This window comes from Athene noctua, chromosome 3 (assembly GCF_965140245.1).
Source record: "Athene noctua chromosome 3, bAthNoc1.hap1.1, whole genome shotgun sequence".
In the NCBI taxonomy this organism is placed as follows: Eukaryota; Metazoa; Chordata; class Aves; order Strigiformes; family Strigidae; genus Athene; species Athene noctua.
The window spans coordinates 7,704,270-7,727,697 of NC_134039.1; the positions used below are offsets into that span (position 1 = coordinate 7,704,270).

General features: G+C 41.9%; 1 protein-coding gene across 1 annotated transcript in view; it reads left to right on the top strand.

Moving 5' to 3' along the window:
* Nucleotides 1-21,973, top strand: part of LOC141958878 (ovostatin-like) — a 32,166-nt gene extending 10,193 nt beyond the window's left edge. The window contains exons 13-36 of the mRNA XM_074901868.1: nucleotides 240-467; nucleotides 677-734; nucleotides 1,773-1,918; nucleotides 2,906-3,055; nucleotides 3,648-3,818; nucleotides 4,407-4,539; nucleotides 5,866-5,959; nucleotides 6,668-6,896; nucleotides 7,488-7,614; nucleotides 8,837-8,958; nucleotides 9,611-9,662; nucleotides 9,980-10,063; nucleotides 11,018-11,194; nucleotides 11,501-11,582; nucleotides 12,477-12,633; nucleotides 13,098-13,172; nucleotides 14,444-14,609; nucleotides 15,223-15,443; nucleotides 15,882-16,097; nucleotides 16,235-16,359; nucleotides 16,541-16,631; nucleotides 19,070-19,141; nucleotides 20,403-20,505; nucleotides 21,329-21,973. Coding sequence (XP_074757969.1) covers nucleotides 240-467; nucleotides 677-734; nucleotides 1,773-1,918; nucleotides 2,906-3,055; nucleotides 3,648-3,818; nucleotides 4,407-4,539; nucleotides 5,866-5,959; nucleotides 6,668-6,896; nucleotides 7,488-7,614; nucleotides 8,837-8,958; nucleotides 9,611-9,662; nucleotides 9,980-10,063; nucleotides 11,018-11,194; nucleotides 11,501-11,582; nucleotides 12,477-12,633; nucleotides 13,098-13,172; nucleotides 14,444-14,609; nucleotides 15,223-15,443; nucleotides 15,882-16,097; nucleotides 16,235-16,359; nucleotides 16,541-16,631; nucleotides 19,070-19,141; nucleotides 20,403-20,505; nucleotides 21,329-21,381 — 3,132 coding nt within the window. The 3' untranslated portion in view covers nucleotides 21,382-21,973. The remainder of the gene's footprint in view (nucleotides 1-239; nucleotides 468-676; nucleotides 735-1,772; nucleotides 1,919-2,905; nucleotides 3,056-3,647; nucleotides 3,819-4,406; nucleotides 4,540-5,865; nucleotides 5,960-6,667; nucleotides 6,897-7,487; nucleotides 7,615-8,836; nucleotides 8,959-9,610; nucleotides 9,663-9,979; nucleotides 10,064-11,017; nucleotides 11,195-11,500; nucleotides 11,583-12,476; nucleotides 12,634-13,097; nucleotides 13,173-14,443; nucleotides 14,610-15,222; nucleotides 15,444-15,881; nucleotides 16,098-16,234; nucleotides 16,360-16,540; nucleotides 16,632-19,069; nucleotides 19,142-20,402; nucleotides 20,506-21,328) is intronic.
* Nucleotides 21,974-23,428: the final 1,455 nt, after the last annotated feature.

Sequence of the window (23,428 nt, forward strand, 5' to 3'; positions counted from 1 at the left end):
AACCTCCCTACCGCAGTATGCCATACGTGTCTGGATACATTAAGGTGTCCAGGAGGCCTCCTGTTCCAGACTCGTGAAACACATTTTTCACACCAGATCTTGTTCTTGGCTTAAACAGTCCCACAAAATCAGCTTTGCAACAGAATATTTTAGAGGGAAGAGGCCTTTGCCTCTCACCTGCCTGACTTTTTTTTTCCCCACTTTGTTGATTCCCCATGTATGACTCTTCTGCTTCGTAGGTGAGGCAGGCACCAGATGACTGTGAAGACTTCTTCATCTGGAGGAATGATGATGAGCCCCAAGCCTTATTCGTTGTCCGGCGTTTCTACTCACGGACCAACAGCTTTGTGAAAATTGAGCCAGTGAAGGAGAAGCTCAGCTGTGGCCAGCAGCAAGCGATCAATGTTCACTATGTCCTGAACAGTGAGGGCTACAAGAATGCCAGGCACACAAACTTCTACTATGTGGTAAGTGCTACCTTGACTCTCAACATTTTCTTTCACCTTCTCTTGAACACCATATAAGACAGAAATCTCCAAACCAGACAGTGGTTACAAATCACAGCTCAACTTGATGACCTTTGAAGCCTCTTAGATCACTACTCAGAATCAATAATTTCATGGGAGAAAGGAGGAGGTGCTTTTGATCCTGTCTCACAAGTTTTTTCTGTGCTCAGGTGATGACAAAAGGAAAAATTATTCTCAGTGGACAGAAGAAAGTCAGCTTATTTGGTGGTAAGTTCTAGACCATATTACTACTGATACTTCAGAACATTGTTCTGAGCACCAGAGCATTCTGTAAGAAGGGATAAAAACAGAGAACTGTGGCTGAATGAGGTAGGAGTTCTTAAACCCCATGGCCTATCACCTCTCAAAGTAATAACTTGCTTTTGCTATAGCATCTAGCCAGTCCCCCATATCATAATGACATTTATCTTGTTAGTTGAAAGATAAAAACTTTGTTGTGACCAAACACAAGGAATGTTATCTTCTTCTGTTTTATTTCTTGCCAAGGAGTATTTACAGTTTCACAGTTATTCTTTGACATCCTAGTCTTCACCAATTAGAAGACTAAAACTTTTTAAAATTTGAAGTAATAGGTGTCCCATTTGCTAGGGATATTTAGCAGCTAACTGCTTGGAATACATTGAATTTTGAGAAATCTCCAAATACCTACAAATGACAATGATCCTACCAATCACAGCAAACTAAACTTTGTTCCTTCATTGTTAAAAGCATCTTTTCTTGCAGAACCTGGTCTATTTCCAGTCTTCAGTAAGTGGCTTAAGTAAGCTTCATTCCACATATAGGACTTGTTTATTATTTGCCATCTTTGGTCTTAAGCTTAATTTCCTGTCCCTGCTCTAGTAGCTGTCACCCCTGCAGATAAGAAGATAAGACTTTTGCATTTCTTAGTCTTAAGAGAGCACTTCCTTCGCTCATGTAGGAGGTTCTAGGTTTGAGACCCAAAGGCAATGTTGTGCTCTTCTCATAGCAATCATGCACAGATTGCCCTGTCCAACTTCTACTCAGCTCAGACCCCTCTCTGCAAAGCACTCTGCCTGCTCTCAGCATCCTCCAGTTTGTATCTGTTGTCTTGCTGATGGAAACTGTTCTTCAGTCGCTGAGAGATGAATCTTCCAATATCCAACTGACCTGTTTTTTAAAGGTGCTTCTGGGTTATGGATAAATATGTGGTCCTTCTACCCAAGCTGAGGTTTGTCTAATCTCTTCTGTTGGCTTCTTCTCCCCTGTTGCATGTTCCTTCCACAGCTCCCAGAGGTACATTCTCCATCACACTGACTGTCTCCGAGGAGCTTGGTCCCGGCGCCAGACTGTTGCTCTACACAGTGCATCCTCTTGGGGAGATAGTGGCTGACAGCTCTTGGATAAACAGCGATATATGCTTCAAAAACAAGGTGAAAAATCTTTGCTTTCTTATTAAGGCTATATCATCTGGCTTTTTGCTGAGAACAGTTAGGGAATGACTTCATCAAGAGCCCTGCACTTAGGATGGCCTTTAGGAAGGGAAAAGGTACAGATGTGCCTGGGAACATGAGGAGCTGTCCCTGGAATTGACATGTGTGCTTAGACTTAGGCAAAGTTCTCAACGGAGTGGGAAGAAGGAGGTTGTCGTAGTTTAAACCCAGCCAGCAACTAAGTACCATGCAGCCACTCGCTAACATTGGGGAAAAAAAGTAAAACGCATGTGCTGAGATAAGGAAAATTTCATAACTAAAATAAAATCAAATATCATAACAACAATAATAATAATTGTTGTTATTATTATTACTATTATTGTAATGAAAAGGGATAGAACAAAAAAAGATAAATAAAACCAGAGAAAATGAAACAGGTGATGCACAATGCAATTGCTCACCACCCATTGACCAACACCCAGACAGTCCCCGAGCAGTGATCTGCCCCTCCTGGCCGACTCTCCCCAGTTTATGTGCTGAGCATGATGTTCTATTGTATGGAATATCCCTTTGGCTAGTTTGGGTCAGCTGTCCTGGCTGTGCTCTCTTCCAGCTTCTTGTACTCCCACCCACTGGCAGAACACGAGAAACTGTAAAATCCTTAACTTAGGATAAGCGTTACTTAGCAACAACTAAACCATCAGTGTTCTATCAACATTATGCTCACACTGAATTCAAAACATAGCACTGTAGCAGATACTAGGAAGAAAATTAACTCTGTCCCAACCAAACCCAGGACAGAGGTGACTAGGGACTTACAGAAGTTGTGAATTTTCATAGAATGGGGAGTCAGAAGGGCCATCCAGCAGCAGGAACTTTGCCCCACAGAGAATAGAGTGAGTGCTGGTGAAAGGTGAGATTTAGAACTAGGTACCAAGCTGATTCTCCTAATTTCTGTGTGGTTGTCTTGAATTTATTCATTTCCAGCTCCAGCTCGAGTTCTCTGAGAAGCAGGGGCTCCCAGGCTCTAAAGTCAGTCTCCACCTTGAAGCTGCTCCCAACTCCTACTGTGCCCTGCGAGCTGTAGATCAGAGTGTCCTCCTTCTTCACTCTGGGCGAGAGTTATCTGCTGAGAGAGTAAGCCACATCCCCAGTCCTGTGTTCTTTTGACCTAGAGGCATCCAGAATCACATTCCAGATCCCATCTGTGATCTCTCTGCCGCTGACTGTAATTTTAATTTTTCCTTGGAAACAGATATCTCAGTGATTAAAGAAAGGTCTATGGCAGTTGACTTTGGAAAGCATAAAAGTGTAAGACATATCCCAAGAATATGCCTAACGTAAATCCTTGAAAGCATAGTTCCTCCATGGGGAGTGATTATGTCAAAATTGCATTTTATGACTCAAATAGGCCTTGGGCCCAGAACAAAAGTTGTAGATGTCAGCTAGTATCTTGTCAAACTCCAGTCTGCTCTTTTCATAATTCAGGAGTATATCTCTGTGCTTTTTGCTCAAGTTCACCCCATAAAGCCATTGCAGATCAGAAAAAGGATTGTAGAGTCCAGTCCTTCTTGTGTATCATCAACCAGCCAAATTGCTTATTCATCACTAGGCAAACAAACCGTGGTCTACAGGACTGCTCAGTGGCCACCATAAGCTTTGAATATATGTGATTTTGCACCTGCCTGGGACCTTTCTTGTGTTTACACTAGTTGTTCTCACCTCCCAGGTGTACTACCAACTTCGTGTGAGTGATTTATATGGCTATTACTACAATGGCCTCAACCTGGAAGATGACAAGCCAGAGGCATGTACCCCAGTCAAAACGACCTTTTTTGATGGCTTGTACTATGAACCTGTGAATGTCAGTCGTGATGGTGATGTCTACAACATTTTCAGGGTATGTGCACTATGCGGTTCTTTAAGTGGGAGGTATTCCAGAAGAATTCATACACATTAGCATCCAGCTTTCTCAGGTGGTGGTTCTTACTGCAAAGAGAAGGCAGGTAATGCCTGGAATTGCCTAAAGTCTCCAGTCACCCAGTTTCTGCCATCTTATCCCCAACTCTTACTCAGGAAGACTGAAACGCATTAGGAGATATTGTCACTGGGATTCTACCCATGCTTCAGCAGACATTTCCTAAACAGGACCATGGCCTTGGCTCATGACCTTGGGCATTCCTAGTAAAGATCTGAGTCGGTGATGCAGGCCACTTGGTTGCTGATACACTTGCCTCCACTCCCCACCTGCCTCATGGCCTAAGACCTAACATAAGCCCCATCATTACTGCTCTTCCCAGAACACCAGGTGTCTCTGCTCCATAAGAAAGGCACAGAGGTTGTAGAGGAAGAGTTGTGACATTCAGGATTGAAAGGATGGGATATGAGGGAGGAGGGAGATGAGGTATGATAACCCAGGTGGGAGAAGTGACATGCACTGGTAGCTAGTGCATGCCCCGAGTGACATGATTGCTTCTTTCACATTCAGGATATGGGCCTGAAGGTTTTCACCAACTCTGTGTTACGGAAGCCAGTTCTGTGCAATGAAGAAAAATCAGATCCAGAAGATTACCCCGTCTATTTTGACCATGGTGTCACACATGTCAGTGCTTATGGAGCAGGTAAAAGAAGGTTCATACTCTATCTGGGGTCCCCATCTACCTGATCTTCAAAACTGTTGCCTGTATAGAATAACAACCAGCATGTCGAGGTTTTTTTTGGGAATAGGTCTATGTGTCCCAGTTTGCCTCTATAAATCTCTTTCTGACTGTCCTTGCAGCAGCGTCAATCCTCTCTCATTTAGGTACAGGATGCCTACAGAAAAGACAGGAAATACCAGGATGATATTTCTTTCATAAACTGCTACCAGTTTTTCAGGGTTTTGCACGTCAAAACCTTTCATCAAATCAAAGTTCCATTAAATATTTAAAAGGAAATGCCAATGCAGAAAAATAATAGCAATTCCCAATGTCAAGAATTCACACTTAGAATACTTAGCACACAGTCTCCAGAGACTTCAATCCTTCTCCAAGTCAGATTGCTCAGCAACAGGGCAAAAGTAGCAGTCATACATTGTCAAAAGGGAAATTGCTATTCAATAGTAGGAAAAAGTTCTTCCCCATGAGAGTAGTGGTACACTAGTAGAGGTTCTCCATGGGTTTTGGAATCTCCATCATTGCAGGTTTTCAAAACTTAGCTGGAGAAGGCCCTTGAGTAACATGATCTGACTTTGAAGTTAGTTCTACTTCAAGGAAATTGGAATAGAGAAGTCCAGAAGTTCCTCCCAAAGTAGATTTTTAAATGATTCTGTGATTCTAAGATTTTAAGTCCAGCAAAATAAGGAAGTACTGTTATTTCCATGTAATGTCTAGGAGATCTGAGGTACCTTCATGCTAAATGAGTTGTTAGACATCACAAGAGAGTTCATGGCAAAATTAGAAAAAGAATATTGATTCCTAATATCAGACCTGTAGTTTGATTGTAAGAACAAAAGTAGTTTTCCAACGGACTGGATATACAGCTCTAATTTTAACTACTGAACGGGATAAAAATGGTTGAGTTCTCAGGGAGGTTTGTGAAGCGTTATAAGCTTTGGTGACAATATTGGCTACTGCTGCCCATTTGCACATTAAAGAGAGGTAGAGGATAAGAAATATGTCTTTCTAACTGGATGATGAGACCTTTGAATATGAAATGAAGTTAAATGTCCTGTGAAATAGCTAAAATTTCTAGTATTTTCCCATGGGAAAAGCGAATAGACAAGAAATTGTTTCTTCCCATACTCTGTATCTGTTAAAATTTTCTCTCTTTTTTTTTTTAATGGGAAAAAGAATGGGAAAATGATGAAACAGAATATTTTAGTGTTCATTTGTGATGTTGAGCATGTCTTCAGATTCTTCTGGCCTGATGTGTCTAATATTATATTTTCACCATACACAATCTTCTAGATGAATCAAGGATTATTGGTGGGAGTAACAGTGTTGTTAACACTGTTCGGAAGTTCTTCCCTGAGACCTGGATTTGGGATCTGGTTCATACTGAGTAAGTATTTCTATCTTCACTTCTTATCCCCCATGTGGATTTTTGAATTGATACATGTTGCTGAAATGAATTCTGAGAAGAAGCCATGGAACATATGTCTGCTTTGTAGATGTGGGTCGCCTTTTCCCATCTTGCTGAATGACCGTTGAGCTCCCAATCTTGTACACAGTGTCAAGCCTACCTGAACTGTGAATGACATCTATTCTGTGCTCTGCCCCCCATCCTTCTGATGGGTAGAAAGAATAAGTGCTAAGAGTTAAATAAAAGCATTTGTTCTGGAGTGAGCAGGTGTGAAAATTGCTATTATTCAGCAAATTTTTAATTCAGCAGCAGAAAACTCAGGTTGTTTTGGGCTTTTTTTCCAGGCTAACATAGCATCTGCAATGAGAATATCTTCATCTTCGGCTGCACTAGAACATTAATCCAAATGTATTTATCCTAAGCTGTATGTTTGGGCATTATGGTATTTAAACAAATGGTATTTATAAATTTTAAAAGCTGAGTATTCTTCCAAGTGCTTTTTAACATGTAGTTCACCAGCACCTTCATCTTTACTTCGAGTTTTATAATATTTTTTTAAACATGGAGAGGTATCTTGCAGAAAGTGAGAATAAAACAGAAGCACTAACTCAAGCAGGCAGCCCTTCTATAATTTGGATTGAAAATGCCAAAAATAATTTCTCATTCTGTTTTTCTTACTTTCCTCAGCTCCAGGGGAGAAGTTAATGTCTTTTACACCATTCCTGACACCATCACAGAATGGAAAGCTAGTGCTTTCTGTGTGCAGGATGATGCTGGTTTTGGCATCTCTTCACCTGTTTCACTGACAGCTTTCCAACCATTCTTTGTGGATCTCACCTTGCCATACTCTGTCATCCAAGGGGAGAAATTTAATTTAATAGCCAACGTCTTCAACTACCTCAAGAAATGCATCCAGGTATATCAAGTTCCCTTCTACTTCCTATATGTTTTGTCTGTATCCCAGAGCTCCCAGCATTCTCCTGCATAATGCACCAGAAATGCAGAAGTCTTTAACTTATGCTTTAGCCTGACACATTACTGTCTCACCCTCTCTCCCTGGACCCTTTCCCATGTCGTAACATTAGGAAAATGTGGCTGATGAACACTGTGGCTGGTCCATGGAAGATAAGAGCTTGCTTCTTCTGCCTACATAATTTAGTTCTTTTATTTGCTGCTGAAGGAGGAATTAGAGCAGGGAGTATGGGTACTGTACTGTGCAAAACACAATACACACTGAGTATGTTGTATGTAGCAGTAACTCATAGGAAGACTTGACTAATAAGCACAGACACGTTGGAATACTTTTGTCAAAAACAGACACTAACAGTGGGAAGAAAAGAGACAAGTTTGCCACTTCTTCAAAGAAATTCCCTATCCTTCTGTCTTGGTACAGTCCCACAGATTCACATGACAAATAGCTTCTCCAGCAAGTTTCCCTTGCTCTGCAACCTAAATTTAGGGGCATCCTACTTCATTTGTAATCTTGCTCCTTCATTCTTTGTCTCAGATCAGTGTCATACTGGCAAAGTCGAGTGACTACAAGGCAGAAATCCTTTCACCAGAGGGCAACACAGCACGGCTGTGTGCCAATGAAAGAAAAACCTATATTTGGGCTGTTAGCCCCAAAAAACTCGGTAAGTTTGTCTTTTCATTGTCTTGATATATCCCTGTTTGATCTTTCTACCTCTGTCACTCCCACCCTTTAATGAGGCATCAATAATCCGCAGGCAGGCATTTCTGGACAGCTTCATTAATTGCTCCACAAATTTATTATTGGACCTCTGCTAAAGTTCCCTTAGGTGCACTGAATGAGCAGTGAATTTTTCTGGTGTTTTATCACTTCTGATTTTTGATAGTCCATTTTCTGTCCATTTTATGGAGAACTTGTCACCTTAAGTATGAATTATTGGCAGGATTTCATGTGCCTATAATCCTTCAGCTGACAGTTTTGCACCTCACCAATTGTATTCAATAAGTATAAAATTTACTAATAATTTTTGGACTGGATTCTCAACAGGCAAAGAGGACATCGCTCCTCCCCAGTTTTACAGCTGTGTTAATTCACACTGCCTTCAAGTCAACACTGGCTTTTTAAAAAAACAGTTACAACAGCTTGCATGTTTAAATGCCCCAAAAGTCAAAGTACAAAAAACTTTTAATTCGTAAAGATTCTTCTCAAAATGAACCACAGATGGACCTTTTAAAAAAAGCTTCTTTCTAAAACCCTATAGTTGGTATGACTGGTCTCCTTCAAACTCACTGAAAAAGATGCGAGTTATAGTAAGACAAAAACTGGATATGCATCGAAATAATACTGCAGAGCTGAAAAAAAGAGAAAAAGCTGTTGTCTCTCACTGGTAACTGATAATAGTGGACTTTGTTCCAAGTAAAAAAACTCCTTTGGGTTTCTGGTTTGCAATGATTGCAGGGGTGAAGTGAGCAATGCCTGCAAAGCTGCTTGCTTCGGGGTTGCTCCTCAGTATTGTCCCTCAGCTAACAAATTCTGTCTGAAGGAAAAAAACCAGCAGAGCTGTAACTATTGCAGCATTGCTCTAGGCCAGAGAAAACTCAGCTTCAGCACAAGGCTAAGAGGAGGTGGAAACTGATAATGAGTACTGTCATTTTTTTGGCGATGTTCACCCCTATTTCATTCCTCCTGCTAGGGCCCCAGGCAACCACTTCTTGCCACTAGTGGACAGATGTGGAACCTTCATGAAATTTGTTTCTATTGAGCTGCCTTCAGAGAGAATACATTTCTCAGCAGTCCATCAGCCTAAAAGAGGCAGTGAAAAGCAGGTGTAACTGTAGACATTGCAGATAAACTTTTTTTTCTTGGGCTGGTGCATGGCTTTCCAGGTGAGGTGAAATTCACTGTTACTGCTGAGGCCAAACTGGGTACTGAAGGTACTGGAAAAGGCACATACCCAGAAGCGAAGACAATTCGCAGGGACACCCTGATTCAAACCTTACTTGTTGAGGTACGGTGTGCTTTCTGCTTTGTGGAAACTGCAATTCCTATAGGTGTGGGTTAGAAGCAGTTAGCTAGTGTGAGAAGGCAAGGCAGATGACAGATGGATCTGTGCTCAGTAGGCTTCTCCAGGTGAAAATGAGAGCGTAAATCACAATGATCGGGGGCATCCACTGTCCTCCTGCCACTGTCTCCTTCAGACCACAAGCATACCCACCCTGATACCCCACAGATATGTGTAAAGATGTATCCAGAAGGGAGAAGATTCCATGTCTTACCTATAAGTGCCTTTAGCCTCTGACTCTAATACTGGGGAGGGGGGTGGAGGGCAGATATAAATGAAAAAGGAGTTATCCTGAGCATCATAAAGTAGCAGCCACATCAGATTAGTTGGTCAGAGTCCCTCTCAGAGGGTGGAAATGTCTGTTTTATAACTGCTTTCTAAGAAGGAAGGTGCTCTGGACAGGTTGTTGGGTAAAAGAGAGGGGGAGCCATGGACCAAGAGATATTCTAGTGGAGATAGGGTAGGACTGGGTACAAGGGGTTCATTTGTCTGGATAGCCACATCCACACACTGCTTTACACTGTTAAATTGTCACGGTTTCATGGTGATGTTATACACTTTTCTTCCTCTTCCCGACAACTTCCCTGCAATCAAACAGCCTGAAGGTATTAAAAAGGAATTGACTCAGAGCTCCCTCATCTGTACGAAAGGTAAGGCAACTACCTTCCTTCCTTCCTTCCTTCCTTCCAGGGAGCGAGTCAGTCCAGGAACTGCTTCACTGTCTTGTAGGTTTTGTCCTACAAAACCAGAGATCCTTCCGGGGGAGGAAAGCGGGTCACAGGGTCAAGGTGCTGGGCTACTATTTAGGATTTTCAGAGATATCTTTGACTCATTGGTCAAGCCTCTGCAGCATTTTCTTTACCTGGGCTGCAGATCATAATAGTCACTGTAGTAATGCTTACAAATTGAAAATTCTGGAAAAAAAAAAGATGACTTTAACAATTTTTGTTGTGCTATTTTCTTTCAGGAATAACGATTTCTGAACCCGTGTCTCTCAGCCTGCCAAGAAATCTAGTGCAAGGATCAGCCAGAGCTTATTTTTCTGTCATTGGTAAGTTCAGTACGTAGACTAAAACCAAAACTGTGGCATCTCTCTTGTGCTGCACCAAGTGCCATCATGTATACATGTGCAAAACTAACGCATAGTTGAGGAAATACTTAATCTTGATTTTAGAGGAAATGATTCCTACTTTGCAAAATGGCAGTGAAAGACAAAAGTTGCTCGGAATTCTCTCCTATCAAAAAAGGACAAAATAGTCAAATTATTTCAATTTATATTGCATTTCAGATTATACTGACTGTTCTGTATAGTAGAACAGTTGATTCAGCTGAAAAGTAAGATAAGGCAGACTTCTTTGAAAAAAAATTTGATTTCTTGAAAAAAAGACTTCCAAACTTTGCTGACTGCGTAATTTCAAATTCATGCTTTTGCATAATGAAAAACATTTGTCAGTCAACAGTTTCCCACAGACTAAGACTTTCAGATCCCAAGCAACTCTACTAATCTTAAAGTCATTATCGAGATTGAAAATTCTGTTCAGACAAAATTTTTTGAGGTCCTGAACTCAGATTGCTTTCTAAACAGTTGTTTGGCATTCCTGCGTCAGTGTGAGGTGTGCTGATACTGTGCAACACAGCATCTGTAGCCCTTCACCATCACACCCCACACATCATTCTCACATGTACTCAACAAGGTGGGAAGCAGGTTGTAAAGGGCAGAGAAGTCTAACACTTCATAGCTCTTTCGTAGAACCCGTGCTAGCCAGTATTGGTGCTTAGTTTTTTCTCAAATTCTCAGTTTCTCCCAGGAGTCCAGCATCAAAATAAAAAATAAAAAATGAGGGCATTTCAGTCCTTCTTCTAAGCTGTGTCTTTGGTCACTATGACTACTCTATATTGGTCATTGCCCTTGGGTTCATAATAAGGTAATACAAAATAATGTATAATGCTGTGTAATAAAAACATATTTGAACTGATCTGACCTCTTATATCTTTCATTCTTCAGGAGATATATTGGGTACAGCCCTGAGGAACATGGAGAACCTCCTCCATATGCCTTATGGCTGTGGAGAGCAGAACATGGCCTTGTTCACACCCAACATCTATGTCCTGGATTATCTGAATAAGACTGGGCAGCTGACTGAAGAGATTAGAGTCAAGGGTACTGGATATTTATCCACAGGTGAGAGGCTTTCAGAGTTTTCCATCTAATATTGTGATTGTGTGCGATGAACTCTAAAGCTCTACATGGTGAACACTGATCTCTGAATTCTGGCACCACGTTTATTGCATAGGAGCAGGCAATGCCAGCACCCCAAAGAAGAATGTTGTACTTCCAGGAGCAAAAGCAGCTAGAATTCATATTAGCTGACATTCACCAGACATACATTACGCAATATTAAATCCAAAGTCTTATTGCTTCAGTTGAATGAACAGCAGAACCAGTCCTTTTCTGCAAGTAGAAAACGCATCTTTATTGTGTTTTCAGGGTACCAAAAACAGCTATCATACAAACACTGGGATGGATCCTACAGCTCCTTTGGGAGACGAGATAAGGAAGGGAGCGTATGGTAAGTGATAACACTTTCTATTTCCCTAATGCAGGATCTTTAGGCTTTGAAATATGATTAAAGTATATTAAATTATTCTTATTTTTAATAGACTAAAGGGACATAGCTCAAATAATTTGTATCCCCAAGTAAAGGAGAGTTTAATAAACTGGAGGGAGTGCAACTCAAGGATGATAAGATGATTGGGAGCTGGAGTACGTAATGTTCAAGGGGAGGCTGAAGGAACTGCGTTTGTTCAGCCTGTAGAAGAGAAGGCTAGTGGGGAACCTGGGTAAAGCTTCCCGCTACTAGATGCAGACTGTAGAAAAGACAGAGTCAGACTCTTGCCAGGGGTGCACAGAGTAAGGACAAGGGTTTGTCCTTACTCAAGTTGCAACAAGGAATATACTCCAATGGGTAGAAGGAAAAAAATCTTCAGCAGAAGGCTGCAAAACTAAGGAAAATGACTAGAGAGGATGTGGATATCCCTATCCCTGGAGATTTTCGCAACATGATCAGACAATAGACTCAGCAACCTGAAGGAGCATTGAAGTTGATCCTAGTTGAAGCAGGTGGTCGGACTGGAGACTTCCAGACATCCCTTCCCACCTAGTTATTTTAATAATCCTGTTAATTAAGATTAGAAGTTACTATCATTAATCATCAAGCTGTGTTTATACTTTACCCCTGCTCTGAAAGAATGGTTCCAGCACAGTAATGGAGAAACCTCATGTCAGTTTTCAATAACAGGATTTTAACTGCCTTATTTATTAAAAACTTACAAAATGCTTGTTTCTTTTGCCTCAGACATTATGGAGTTCATTTTGTGTCATTTTCTACGCACATCCAGTTGCTGGTAAACCTTCCTGGTCTTTCTCACACCTTACCTGCTTTCTGTTTCGGGTTCACCTGCAGGCTCACTGCCTTTGTGTACAAGTCATTTGCACAAGCCAGGCGCTACATCTACATTGATGACAATGTCCAGTCTCGAACTTTGATCTGGCTGGCAAGCAAGCAGAAGTCAGATGGCTGCTTTGAAAACGTCGGGTCACATTTCAACAATGCTTTGAAGGTAACTGAAACAAATACAGTCCCAAACTTCCAGTTCTGCCACTGGGATTGATTTGTAGCATTTCTGCCAGACACAAGCTTATCCCCACACACTTATCCTTCCTGGTGCTGTTCTCTTGTGTCTCTTATGTACAAGCAGTGCACGATTCTTATGTCTGCTATTGATGATGAGGTAGAAACAAGTAGAACTTTCTGAGTCAGAAGTCCCAGGTTTTATTTTCCACCACTGCATTATGTGTTAGGTCACAGGCTGTAATGTGCTTTATTGTATATGTGCAAAAGCCGAGAAAATAATTTTGGCTTTACCCTGAGTGAACTTGGATCTTTCTTGTTTCTGTGCACACAGGAAGACAGAAATTACTGCTGATCTCAAAACTAACTGGTATCTGAACTATGAATAAATTGATATTCCATTTATTTCTAGGACATCTGTACTGACCTGTTCTTTGCTTGTTTTTTCTTCAGGGTGAAGAAGGTGGTGAATACTCACTCACAGCCTATGTTGTGGCAGCATTGCTGGAGGCTGGACACTCCGCCACAGTAGGTATTTGATGCTGCTATTAGTCCAGTCTCAGACCTTTGTCAAACAGTGCACAAGTCATAGTCCTCACATCCATATTTTAATGTGGTAAATACGGACTGTAGGACAGTAGGGTCAGCTGAGGAAATCTGTTTCCAGAACTGTATCATTGCCATAACTATTTGATGAGTGTTACAAATCAGTTTTGTATCCAGTTCCTATAGAATTTTTAAAAACCCTGAAGAATCCAGTTATGTTAAACAGGCATAGTCTATGTAGGTGCAAAATGCATACTGAATTTGCCCATTCCATCCAGAGTCCAGTCTGGAATTTTCTCTGAACTTGCCCAGTCCAAAATCCAAGCTATACAAATCTTCAGTCCTACAAACCCTCTGTGCATTTAGATCCAAGCTGTGTTTCTATTTCCCTATGTTGTTGTTAATGGAAGGAAATGGTGAGCGGCTGGGTGGAATACTAGGTACAGGGGAATAAGGACCGAGTTCTGTTCTCTGTAATATACTTCCTGCATATCCTTGAGACCCTGGGTTTTGGCTGGCTTTGTTCTCTGTAAAATGGGGAAGATGAGAATTGTTCCAAATCTGACAAACATGTCCTAGGCATGCTGAATTTTGTAGGTCCCTCAGATACTGTGGTATGGGGCACCATTAGAATACCTGAGATTAGCAGAATAAAAAAATTGTGCAGAATCAAATAGTTCATCAGAAACATAAATTTAGTTCCCAATGTTTTCATAAGAAGCTCCAAAGCCTGCTGCTACATCTATGGGTGAAGCTGCATAGACGAGACATGGTTAGTAGTGTTCTGGCAATGCCTGAGCTGAAATAGAGCTCCCAGAGATAGTCTGTAAGTCTTAAAGGGCTGAAGAGTTATCATAATAGCTATGGCTAGCAAGCAAGTAATAACATCCATTTGACAGATCCTGCTTCATCATGAGGTCTCAATAGATTACATAGTTCTGTAAAAATGATCTACATTTTAGACCTAAACCAATCAAGGGACAAATTCAAGGTCACCTTGTAAGTCAGGAAAAGGACCAGTGCTCTGTTAGTCCGGCCATGCTGCCTTTAAGTAAATGCAGAAGGAAGAAAACACCACTGGAAGGGCTTTTTTTAAAGCGTGTACACTGTAGGCCTATAAACATGCCATCAGCCATGTATATTTTTAGCATGAAGGGTCAGTGCTGGCAGCTTAAGCAGAGATGGAAGCATTTAAAGAGAAGCCGAGACACAAATCCAAGTAGCTGACAACCCATCATGTTTTGTATTACTAGCATCCTGTCGTTAAGAGTGGCATGAACTGTTTGGAGACTGCATGGGGCAATGGGGTCCACAACCTGTATAACCAGGCCCTCTTTGCCTATGCTTATGGCTTAGCTGACAAAGAGGAAAGATGCCAATTCTTCCTTGAGAAGCTGGACAAGACAGCTACCAGAGATGGTAAGTGCAGTATGGCCATAATACCGGCAATACGGCTGATGGAATGGCCTCTGGTATGATCGAAGCTATTCTGATACACAGTTTTCTCATTCGTGTTTCTCCCTCCCCATTTCATGCCTGCTGTGCTACTGAATTCATCACTGTGGACTTCTCTGTCTGTCTCTTTTGGCTTCACAAAAGATTGAGCTGTGGCCTGATTTTCTTAGAATTATGAAATAATTCTTCCAGACCCCTCGAAGTCTCAGTCCAAGGTAGTGGAAGATTGTACCTAGTCTCCTCATTAGCCTCCTCTTCTACATGCTGAAGAAGTTCCCTTGACTAATGTCATGTGCTCCAGTCTGCAACTGCCTTAGCATCCTTCTGCTGCACTCTCTTCATTTCAACTCCTCTTTGACTTATACACCCCTCTTTTATTAATGTCCTTTCCATCCCTTTCTGTATTCTCTTCCATCCTGGAACTAAAACTTACTAGTTCAGGACACTGATGGCTGGAAAAACTTTTGGGTAAAAGCAGAGGGAATTGTATGCCTATCCATCTCCCATGTGATACTGTAGTGAATTAACCAGCAAGTAATTTTTCCATGCTTTTTACACCCCACTTTTCCGTTTTCAGGTGGTTCAGTACATTGGCAGAGAGAAAAGAAGCCACCAGCAGAACATTTCCCTGTCTTCTATTCCCGTGCTGCTTCTGCTGAGATTGAAATGACCAGCTATGTGATCCTGGCTTTACTCAACAAAGCCAAACTCACTCCAGAAGACTTATCTTACATTTCTCGCATTGTGCGCTGGCTTGTCAAACAACAGAACCCATATGGCGGTTTCTCCTCCAGCCAGGTAACAACTGAGTGTGGTAAAAAGAAAGCTTCTGGGAGCAGTCCAGGCTGCAAGCTGGATCTCAAGAGTACAATATATCTTCCTGACTACATATTTGTTTGAATAATATTTGACAAATGGTGCTCACGTAAGTCTCCTTGTCAGAGCACATCATGCTTTTCCTAGGCAGCTTCATACATAGTTTCAGGAAATGGGAATTACCTGAGTTTCAAGTTGGCAGTAGACAGATATCGCTGTTGACACAGCATTATTCCAGGTTTTCTGGTATAATTCAGATCTAATGCCCCAGAACTTGTATGTTGTCTACTTAGCTCTTTGCAAGTCCCCCTCCATTTATAAACAGTGACAAAGCGTTAGGGAAACAGGAGCTGTGCTAACCTCATGCACCATCTTACAGCTGGGTACGTGTCTGATTAGGTATCATGTTGTTCTTTTCAGGACACTGTTGTTGCTCTCCAAGCTTTAGCCCAGTATGGATATCTCACCTTTTCTAAAAATAGTTTTAACACAGTCAAAGTCAACTTCATGGAGTACCCCAGTAAGACTTTCCAGGTGAACGACAAGAACCGCTTTTTACTGCAGCAGACTTCCTTGCCCACTATTCCAGGGAATTACAGCATCAAAGTGAACGGCACTGGCTGTGTCTATCTGCAGGTAAGCAAGCTGGAAACTCAGCACCACCCCTCTTAGAACTAAGCAGGTCCTCCATACCTCATTCCTCTCCATACCTCATGCCAAAGCCACAAAATCCTGTAAGTCTGTGACCACCTCAAGCTTCCCATCTCTTTTAGACCACCCTGAGATACAACGTCCATTTGCCAAAAAAAGTTGCAGGATTTTCTCTCTCTGTACGACCAGCCAATGTATCCTGTACAAGCAACTTCCCACCGCAGTTTGACCTTGTCATCTCTGCCAGGTAACTTCCTCTTATTGCATTCACGGTTTGGTAAAGCATCCAAGAAAGGGTTTAAGTACAGGCAGTTAACTGCTACTGTGCTGCTGCGGGAAGACAAACAGGATCACTGGGAGCTGAAAATGTCATTCCATGGTCTCTTCTCCATTTGCAGACCAGACTAACAGAACTTTTCTCATTTTAGTTACACGGGAAACCGTAAAGTCTCCAACATGGCCATTATTGACGTGAAGATGCTCTCAGGTTTTGTTCCTGTAAGATCTTCACTGAAAAAGGTAAAGGAACAAAGTGAATGGTAAACCCTGAAAACATAGGAAGTTGATAAAAATAGTCTCCGATTAACAAATAAGAGCCCCGTGGGAATTCTGCGGTCTCCGGGTGTAGCCTTCTGTCATATACTCTATGTCTCAGACTTCCAGCTGTTCATCAACTGTAGAAAAATCTGTTAGGAGTTGCCAAATCCAGCAGCCCAACAGAGGTGAGACTGATGCAGCTTCATATCCCCAGCTTCAGCCAAGACTAAGTGTGTATTCCCAACAGACAGACGTGCACACTATAGATACAGATATAGATCTAGATGCACATGCACACAGCTGGCCATGCAGATCAACAGAAGCAGAAAAGGCAGCACTTACACAAACACAGATAGCTCCAACAGCATTATCCTGTTCCCCTTTCTGGCTGATCAGACTGAAAGCCCATTTGTGGAAAGGATAAATTAAAAAATATATATTTATATGTACACACATGCACATACATACATGCAAATATACAATGTGGATCCCTCTGGTACCTGACCTCAGACACTCAGTCTGCCCCTGGATCCTTGTTGTACCCAGTCACTGGCACCTGGACATATGCACCCTTGAGGCTGCAGCCCCACTGCAGTGGCTGGAACTGAGCCCCCCAGCACCCACATATATGCATGCTGGGTACCTCCAGTAACCAGCCTTAGACATGCAGTCTCTGCCCCAGCTGGGCTTGGATCCCCTGGTCTCCCAGTTGCCTCATGCAGACACATATAGGCACACAAACACAAACAAACGAGTTTCCACTAGCCAGCCCAGCCCGACAGCCTGACCAGTATCTGCTCCCAAGACCTTATGGTCTCTCCGGTAACAGGCCCAGGTTTCCTGGTCCCTATGGTACCTGTCTCAGATCCTCTGGTGTCTTTAAGATTTGGCCCAGACTTACGTTTGCTTCAGCATCCATCTGCCAAGCCACCTAACTCACTCTTCGGCTAGTCCAGCTTTATATTCACTAGTGACCACACACAACAAGCCTGAAGTTTGGTGTCTCAAGGTGCTAGCACCCCAGACACACAGTTCCTGTGGTCTGTGGTCCCCTCTTCAAGTGGCTGGCATGACATACATGCACATGCACACAGAACAGAGAGCCCCTCACCCAGGAAAACAGTCAGGAACCGGATTTTAGTAAGTAGACAAGGAGAGACTGTGCTGACCAAGTGCAGGGCATGGCCGGGCAAGTGCACTGACCAACAACCTCTTCACATGCAACTAGCCTCTTTTATCCCTTATTTCCCAGCTGGACTTTATCGCCAAACATCCTGTAATAACTCTTTCTTGAGTCCCAGCATCCCATACTCAGCCTGTGCCCCTGCAGGCAGCATTCTACTGAAGTTCCTAAGGTGATCCAGGGATACTCTGCTGTTGATTTACCTGGTGGGTCTCACTCCCCCAAAGGTCTCACTGCCCTGTGGCAGCCCTGAGGGGTGCTCCAGTGGCTCTGCTCAGGCCACTCAGGTTTCCCTGTGCTCCTTAGTGCTTTTATATATGAGTCTTTAATCACACAACGTAACAGCATCCATGCAAGATTTCTGCCATAGCTGAATTTCTCAAACGGGCATTTTGCAATGTTATCCCTTTGACATGGTTATTTCTTCCTCTACAGCACAGTTTAACAAGCAAAGAGAAAGTTGGTATTGCTCTTTACTGTCCAGGAATTTGGTCATGTTGATGACAGTGCTGGGGAGAGCACTGATAAGCACCTCATTGCAGTTCCCAGTGCAATTTAAGTTCTGCAGCAGATGCATTAGCTTCAAGCCTTGAGATATAATCTTCAAGTAGTTAAAAAAAAAAAAAAAATTATCGTAGAGTCAGCTCATAGCTTGGTGCTTTTATAATCATTCAGCATTCAGGCCTGAATTTCTTTTTTGGCTAGAACTGTATGAAATTCATAACTTTTCTCTGGAAGAATTTTCCATTGAGATGTTACACCGTTTGGCAACCCACTGCTCTTTAAATGTATTTGGGAAAAAATAGCTGATTTTTAACGCTTGGAATGTTTTGGATTTGTGTGTTTTTATAGCAGAATAATTTTGCTCATATGCTTTTCTAAAGTTCTTTTACAACTTTTGTTCTTTAAAATATACAATGGACTAGTAAATAAGCCAGCTTGAATTGCAGAAATTGTCGTGTAATTGCAAATTCTCATTGAAATGAGAGCGCTCTTAGGTTAATGGTAAAAGTAACATGCACTAAAGCGGACTAGTAAAATTCTTATCATCGGGATTGGTTTGCACTTGTCATGAAAATACTCAACTTGCATTTCTTATTTTGGCCACGAGATGTCGGGGTGTCACCAGAGGAGCATGGCAGCCACTTTGAAAGCATTTTTTCTATAGAATAGTTATTTGTAAGTCTCCTTGGCAAGACTCCTATGCTAACATTGCTATCATTTGCCTTATTTAAAGCTTCAGTATGAAAATTCTGTTGTGGATCGTGTAGACATCAAAAACAACCATATCCTCTTCTACCTTCAGAAGGTGAGTTTGGAAGGTTTCTTTTTGGTTTTATTAAATTGGAAGTTTAAAACAGGTTCCCAGATGAAAGAAAAATCTCATTAATAGAAGATTAGCAATTCACATGTCTTAAAGGTGTAAAGGGACTTCACGCAGTCCAGCATCAAATGGATATACACAGTAGTTGTAGTCTCCAGTGAAGACATATGCATTTATTGCTTTTTATGAAGGATGTTGTATGATTAAATAACATTTCACAAACACAGGTAAGTTGCATTCCATATTGCAAAAGTTCCCAGCCTAACTAATATGCCTCGCCTCTAAGTGATGCTACTCATCATCTGATCTATGAGTGTTTTACAGGGAGTCAGTATGATCCTCTCCCTTTTAGAGAGATTTCTGTATGAAATGAATAGTCCTCCCACAATGATGACATTAATAAAGGGAATGAGAGAGAAGATAAAAACCAAAACACAAGGGTTCTTAAAACACCAAGAAGGGAAAGATAGAGGGAGCAAAAAGAAATAACAATGATACCTACCTCCCAAAAAGTATTTTTTATTAGTTGATCTTCAAGGATCCAATAAGGAAGACTGGAGTCAGTATTCTGAATTCACAGAGAAGCTGAGATGTTGGGATGTGAAAAGTTTACCCACCAGGGCACCAGAGATGCAGAAAGTTCTTCAGATCCCCTGTCCATGGCTCCATTCCCATAAAGAGGTCAGCAAGGTAAAAACAAGAGCAAAGGGAGAAGAGAGCAGGGGCAGTCCCAGGCATGTGAGGAACTGAGAAAGATGAGTAAGGAGGAGAGTTTGGAACATTTGGCTGCAAGAGTGTAGAATGAGGAACAGAACCACAGAGGAGGATGGAGATCTTGAGTTCAAAGTGATTAAAGAGAGAAAAATGAGGAGAAGATTCATACAGATGCTGAAAGTGATTTTAGATGGGAAAAGACAAGGAAAGAAACTAACAGCAACTTTCCATGACAGGGTGAATGCTGATGTGCTGAAAGCCACAGTAACCAGGGAATGGTTAGGGTAATTGGCAATGGAAGTACAAAGAGGAAGAAAGAAAAAGAAAAGAGCACATAATTTTAGCAAGAAAACATTTAACAACAGCTTTTAAAGAATTATCTGATTTGACATCAAGTTTCCAGTCTGGAGAGAACTGTAGAATGGCACTTAGTCACCCAGTCTGACCCAGAAACGTATCTGTTCAACCTTGGCCTCGGGAGTAAATGTGAAAAGAGAGAGTCTGATGAATTTTATTGTCTTGCCATTTCCAGGTCTCTCAGGAGGAAATCAACTTCTCCTTCCGTGTGGAGCAAAGCCTGCCTGTCTCAGATATAAAACCAGTGCCAGTACATATGTATGATTACTATGAAACAGGTAGGTGACCTCAGTAGACCTGAGCAATACCTCTGAAATCAAAGTTTTGATCTCAGCATTTACAAGGTGTGGATAGTGGATTTTCCTTTGCTCTCTCTGTGCAAGCTTCTCTTCTCTTTTCATCGCTGCCTCTGTTTCTCAGGAGACACAAGTGGAGAGCAAGTTTGTTTCCACTTTCTTTCCACAGTTTGAACATGATGGTTAAAATCAATAACTCAAAAGCAGCAGTATTCCTGACTTGCCTGATCTGAGTTAGCTCATATGTTTGCTTTATTTTGCTGTTGTAAGCTGCAGTCAAAGAGCTCTTTCTTAGTAGAATTTAAATACTTAATTAGAATGACAGTCCCACTGAACCCAAGAGGAGTTTAAGCACCTAGCTAGAAAATTAAATGCCTGACCACCTTTCTAGATCTGGCTTCAAGGAACTACAATTGCATCAGACATTACCCAGTCATGGAATTGATGTTTTCAAAACTGTGGCTCAGGTTCCCCTGTGCTTTTCTCAAGCTTGGCACAACCTTTAGGAACTTCTTCCTAGAAAATTAGCAGCAGTAGCTAAAGAACTGACCCCGGAGTGTGTGTTTTGCCACCTGATCCACATCTTGCATGGTCACAATAGTGTGTCCCGACAAACACAGCCAGGCCGGTACATTGGGGTCTGACTGTGCACCCCTCCAGCTGCATGCCTTGACAACTGGAAGACTACCACAAAATCTATCAAATGTTTTCTGGTTCATAATGTATTAATCACAAGTGCACATAGACTGGGGTCAGAATGATTTCTCACTCTTATGCAAATGTCATCTTCCTTTCTTCTTTCCAGATGAATATGCCCTTACAGAATACAAAACACCCTGCTCCCTGCCTTCCAACTGAAATCAGATATGTGCCAGAAGACGTAATGGTTCAAAAGGCATCAGGCAAGCATTTGTAGAGGAAGAAGAGGATAAGAGACTTGGTTGTTTCTGGAGGGGCAATGAAAAGCACATAGAAGAATGAGGAATAAGCAAATCCCAAATTGCAGTAGATCAGAATGACCCATTCTGGCCCACATTTCAAAAGATCTTGGGGTCAGTGTGGATCAGAAACTTCAGATAAAGTGCTTTTCCTAACAAGGGAGATGCTGTGTAATCGTTAACCCTGACCATCCATCATTTTGGAAACTCATGACATATATTCCAGTGGGAGCTTTGCGTAAAGGTAAACTCCTGAAATGTGTGTTCTTGGCCACAGATTCCTCTTCAAAAGCCCAAGATTAGGAGAATAATCTGCTGCTGCTACTGCTGCTTCTATAGATTTTATTTGTTTTGGTCTTTCCATTTATCCTGAAGGAAGATTCTGAAGAAATTACTTTGATCCTCACCTTTTTCAGTGATTAACTGAATCATTTATGGAAGTCAGAATTATAGTCACAGAAAGACAACTTTTATATATTTTTTGCCTCTATTTAGAAAGAATTTTTTTCTTCAGATTAACATCTCATATTTTACTGCTCTTTGTAATAAAACCTTCTGATTGGCAATGCTATTTGTCCCAGTCTCCACTCCTTGCTGTAACTAGAACTGGGTGCTGTGAGGTATTTCATAAGCTAAAAAATTCATACCTTGGACAGGTATGAATGACAACGACATCCTAACATCAGTAACATCCTGTGGCACAGACAGGATCAGGGCCCTGGCCTATGTGATGGAAACTTTCTACCCAAAGCCTAATGGAGGGAGAAACTGGAGAGTTGAAAGAAGACAGAAACTCTTTGTTTCAAAGAAGACAGAAACTCTTTGAAAAGGGTTTAGGGAGGAATGGTGGATCCAATGGTGCCTTTGGAGGGAGAAAAATGAGAAAATTTGGAGGGAGTAAAAAATAAAGCAAGCCACAAGGAGCTTATGATGGTGTGGAAAAATAGAAGAAATTTCCTGTCATACTTTCTGCATTTAGTGAACAGGTACAGCAGAGAACCACACACTATGGTTGCTGTCCCTCACAGTCTGCAGGGACCTGACATGACCTTTGTCCTGACAGATCACACTGGTGGAAGGACACAGAAATCAACCACACAGCCATAGCAATCTGAGCAGACATTTGTCAATTGAATCATATCATTGAGCTACTGTTTCTTCAGTCGGGGTGTTAGACATAGTCCTAGTTACAGTCCTGGAAGAGATTAGCTTATTTATCATGAAAATGGGCTTCTCAAAGCAGATTTTGATTCCTACGAACACTTGCCTGCTGTGAGGCAGACCACACAATAGCACAGGAGGTGGTAGGAGAGGAACAGCCCTTTGTACACCCCAAGAGAACTGTTCAGTAGGGTGTCAAGCTTGTCCAGACATGGCTCAAGTGAAACTATCCTACTGCACTGAGCAGCGCAGGAACCTTTGTGCTAAGGGGCAGAGCCATGACAGAGACCCACAGGATCAATGTAATCCCAGAAAGATGCAAGAGAAATTTGGAAGATGCACAAATGTGTAAATTTGGTTCAGAAGGGACCTTTGGAAGACATCAACCTTCTGTTCTAAGCAGAACCACCCAGTAGAAACCTGCAACTCAAAGCAGGAGACAGTTGCAAGGGAAGAATTTCCGCTGTCTTCCCGTGACCTGAGCACTGACCTGAGGGATGCAAGCTCTGTAAGATGAGGTCCCACCATGAGCAGTATATCAAGATGCATGACTCAGGCAACAGAAGACATCCAGACCTGCAGGCAGACTTGTCCATCAGGTCTGCACTGCACTAACTGCTGTAGTTCAATTTACTAAATGTTAGTTCTTGCAGCCAAAAGCGATCATGCATATGTCCTTCACAGAATCACAGAAACATCTAGGTTGGAAAAGCCTTGAAGATCATCCAGTCCAACCATTAACCTTACACCGACCGTTCTCAACTTAGGGCTGAGATAGGCTAGAATATGTCCCTAAGCGCTGTGTC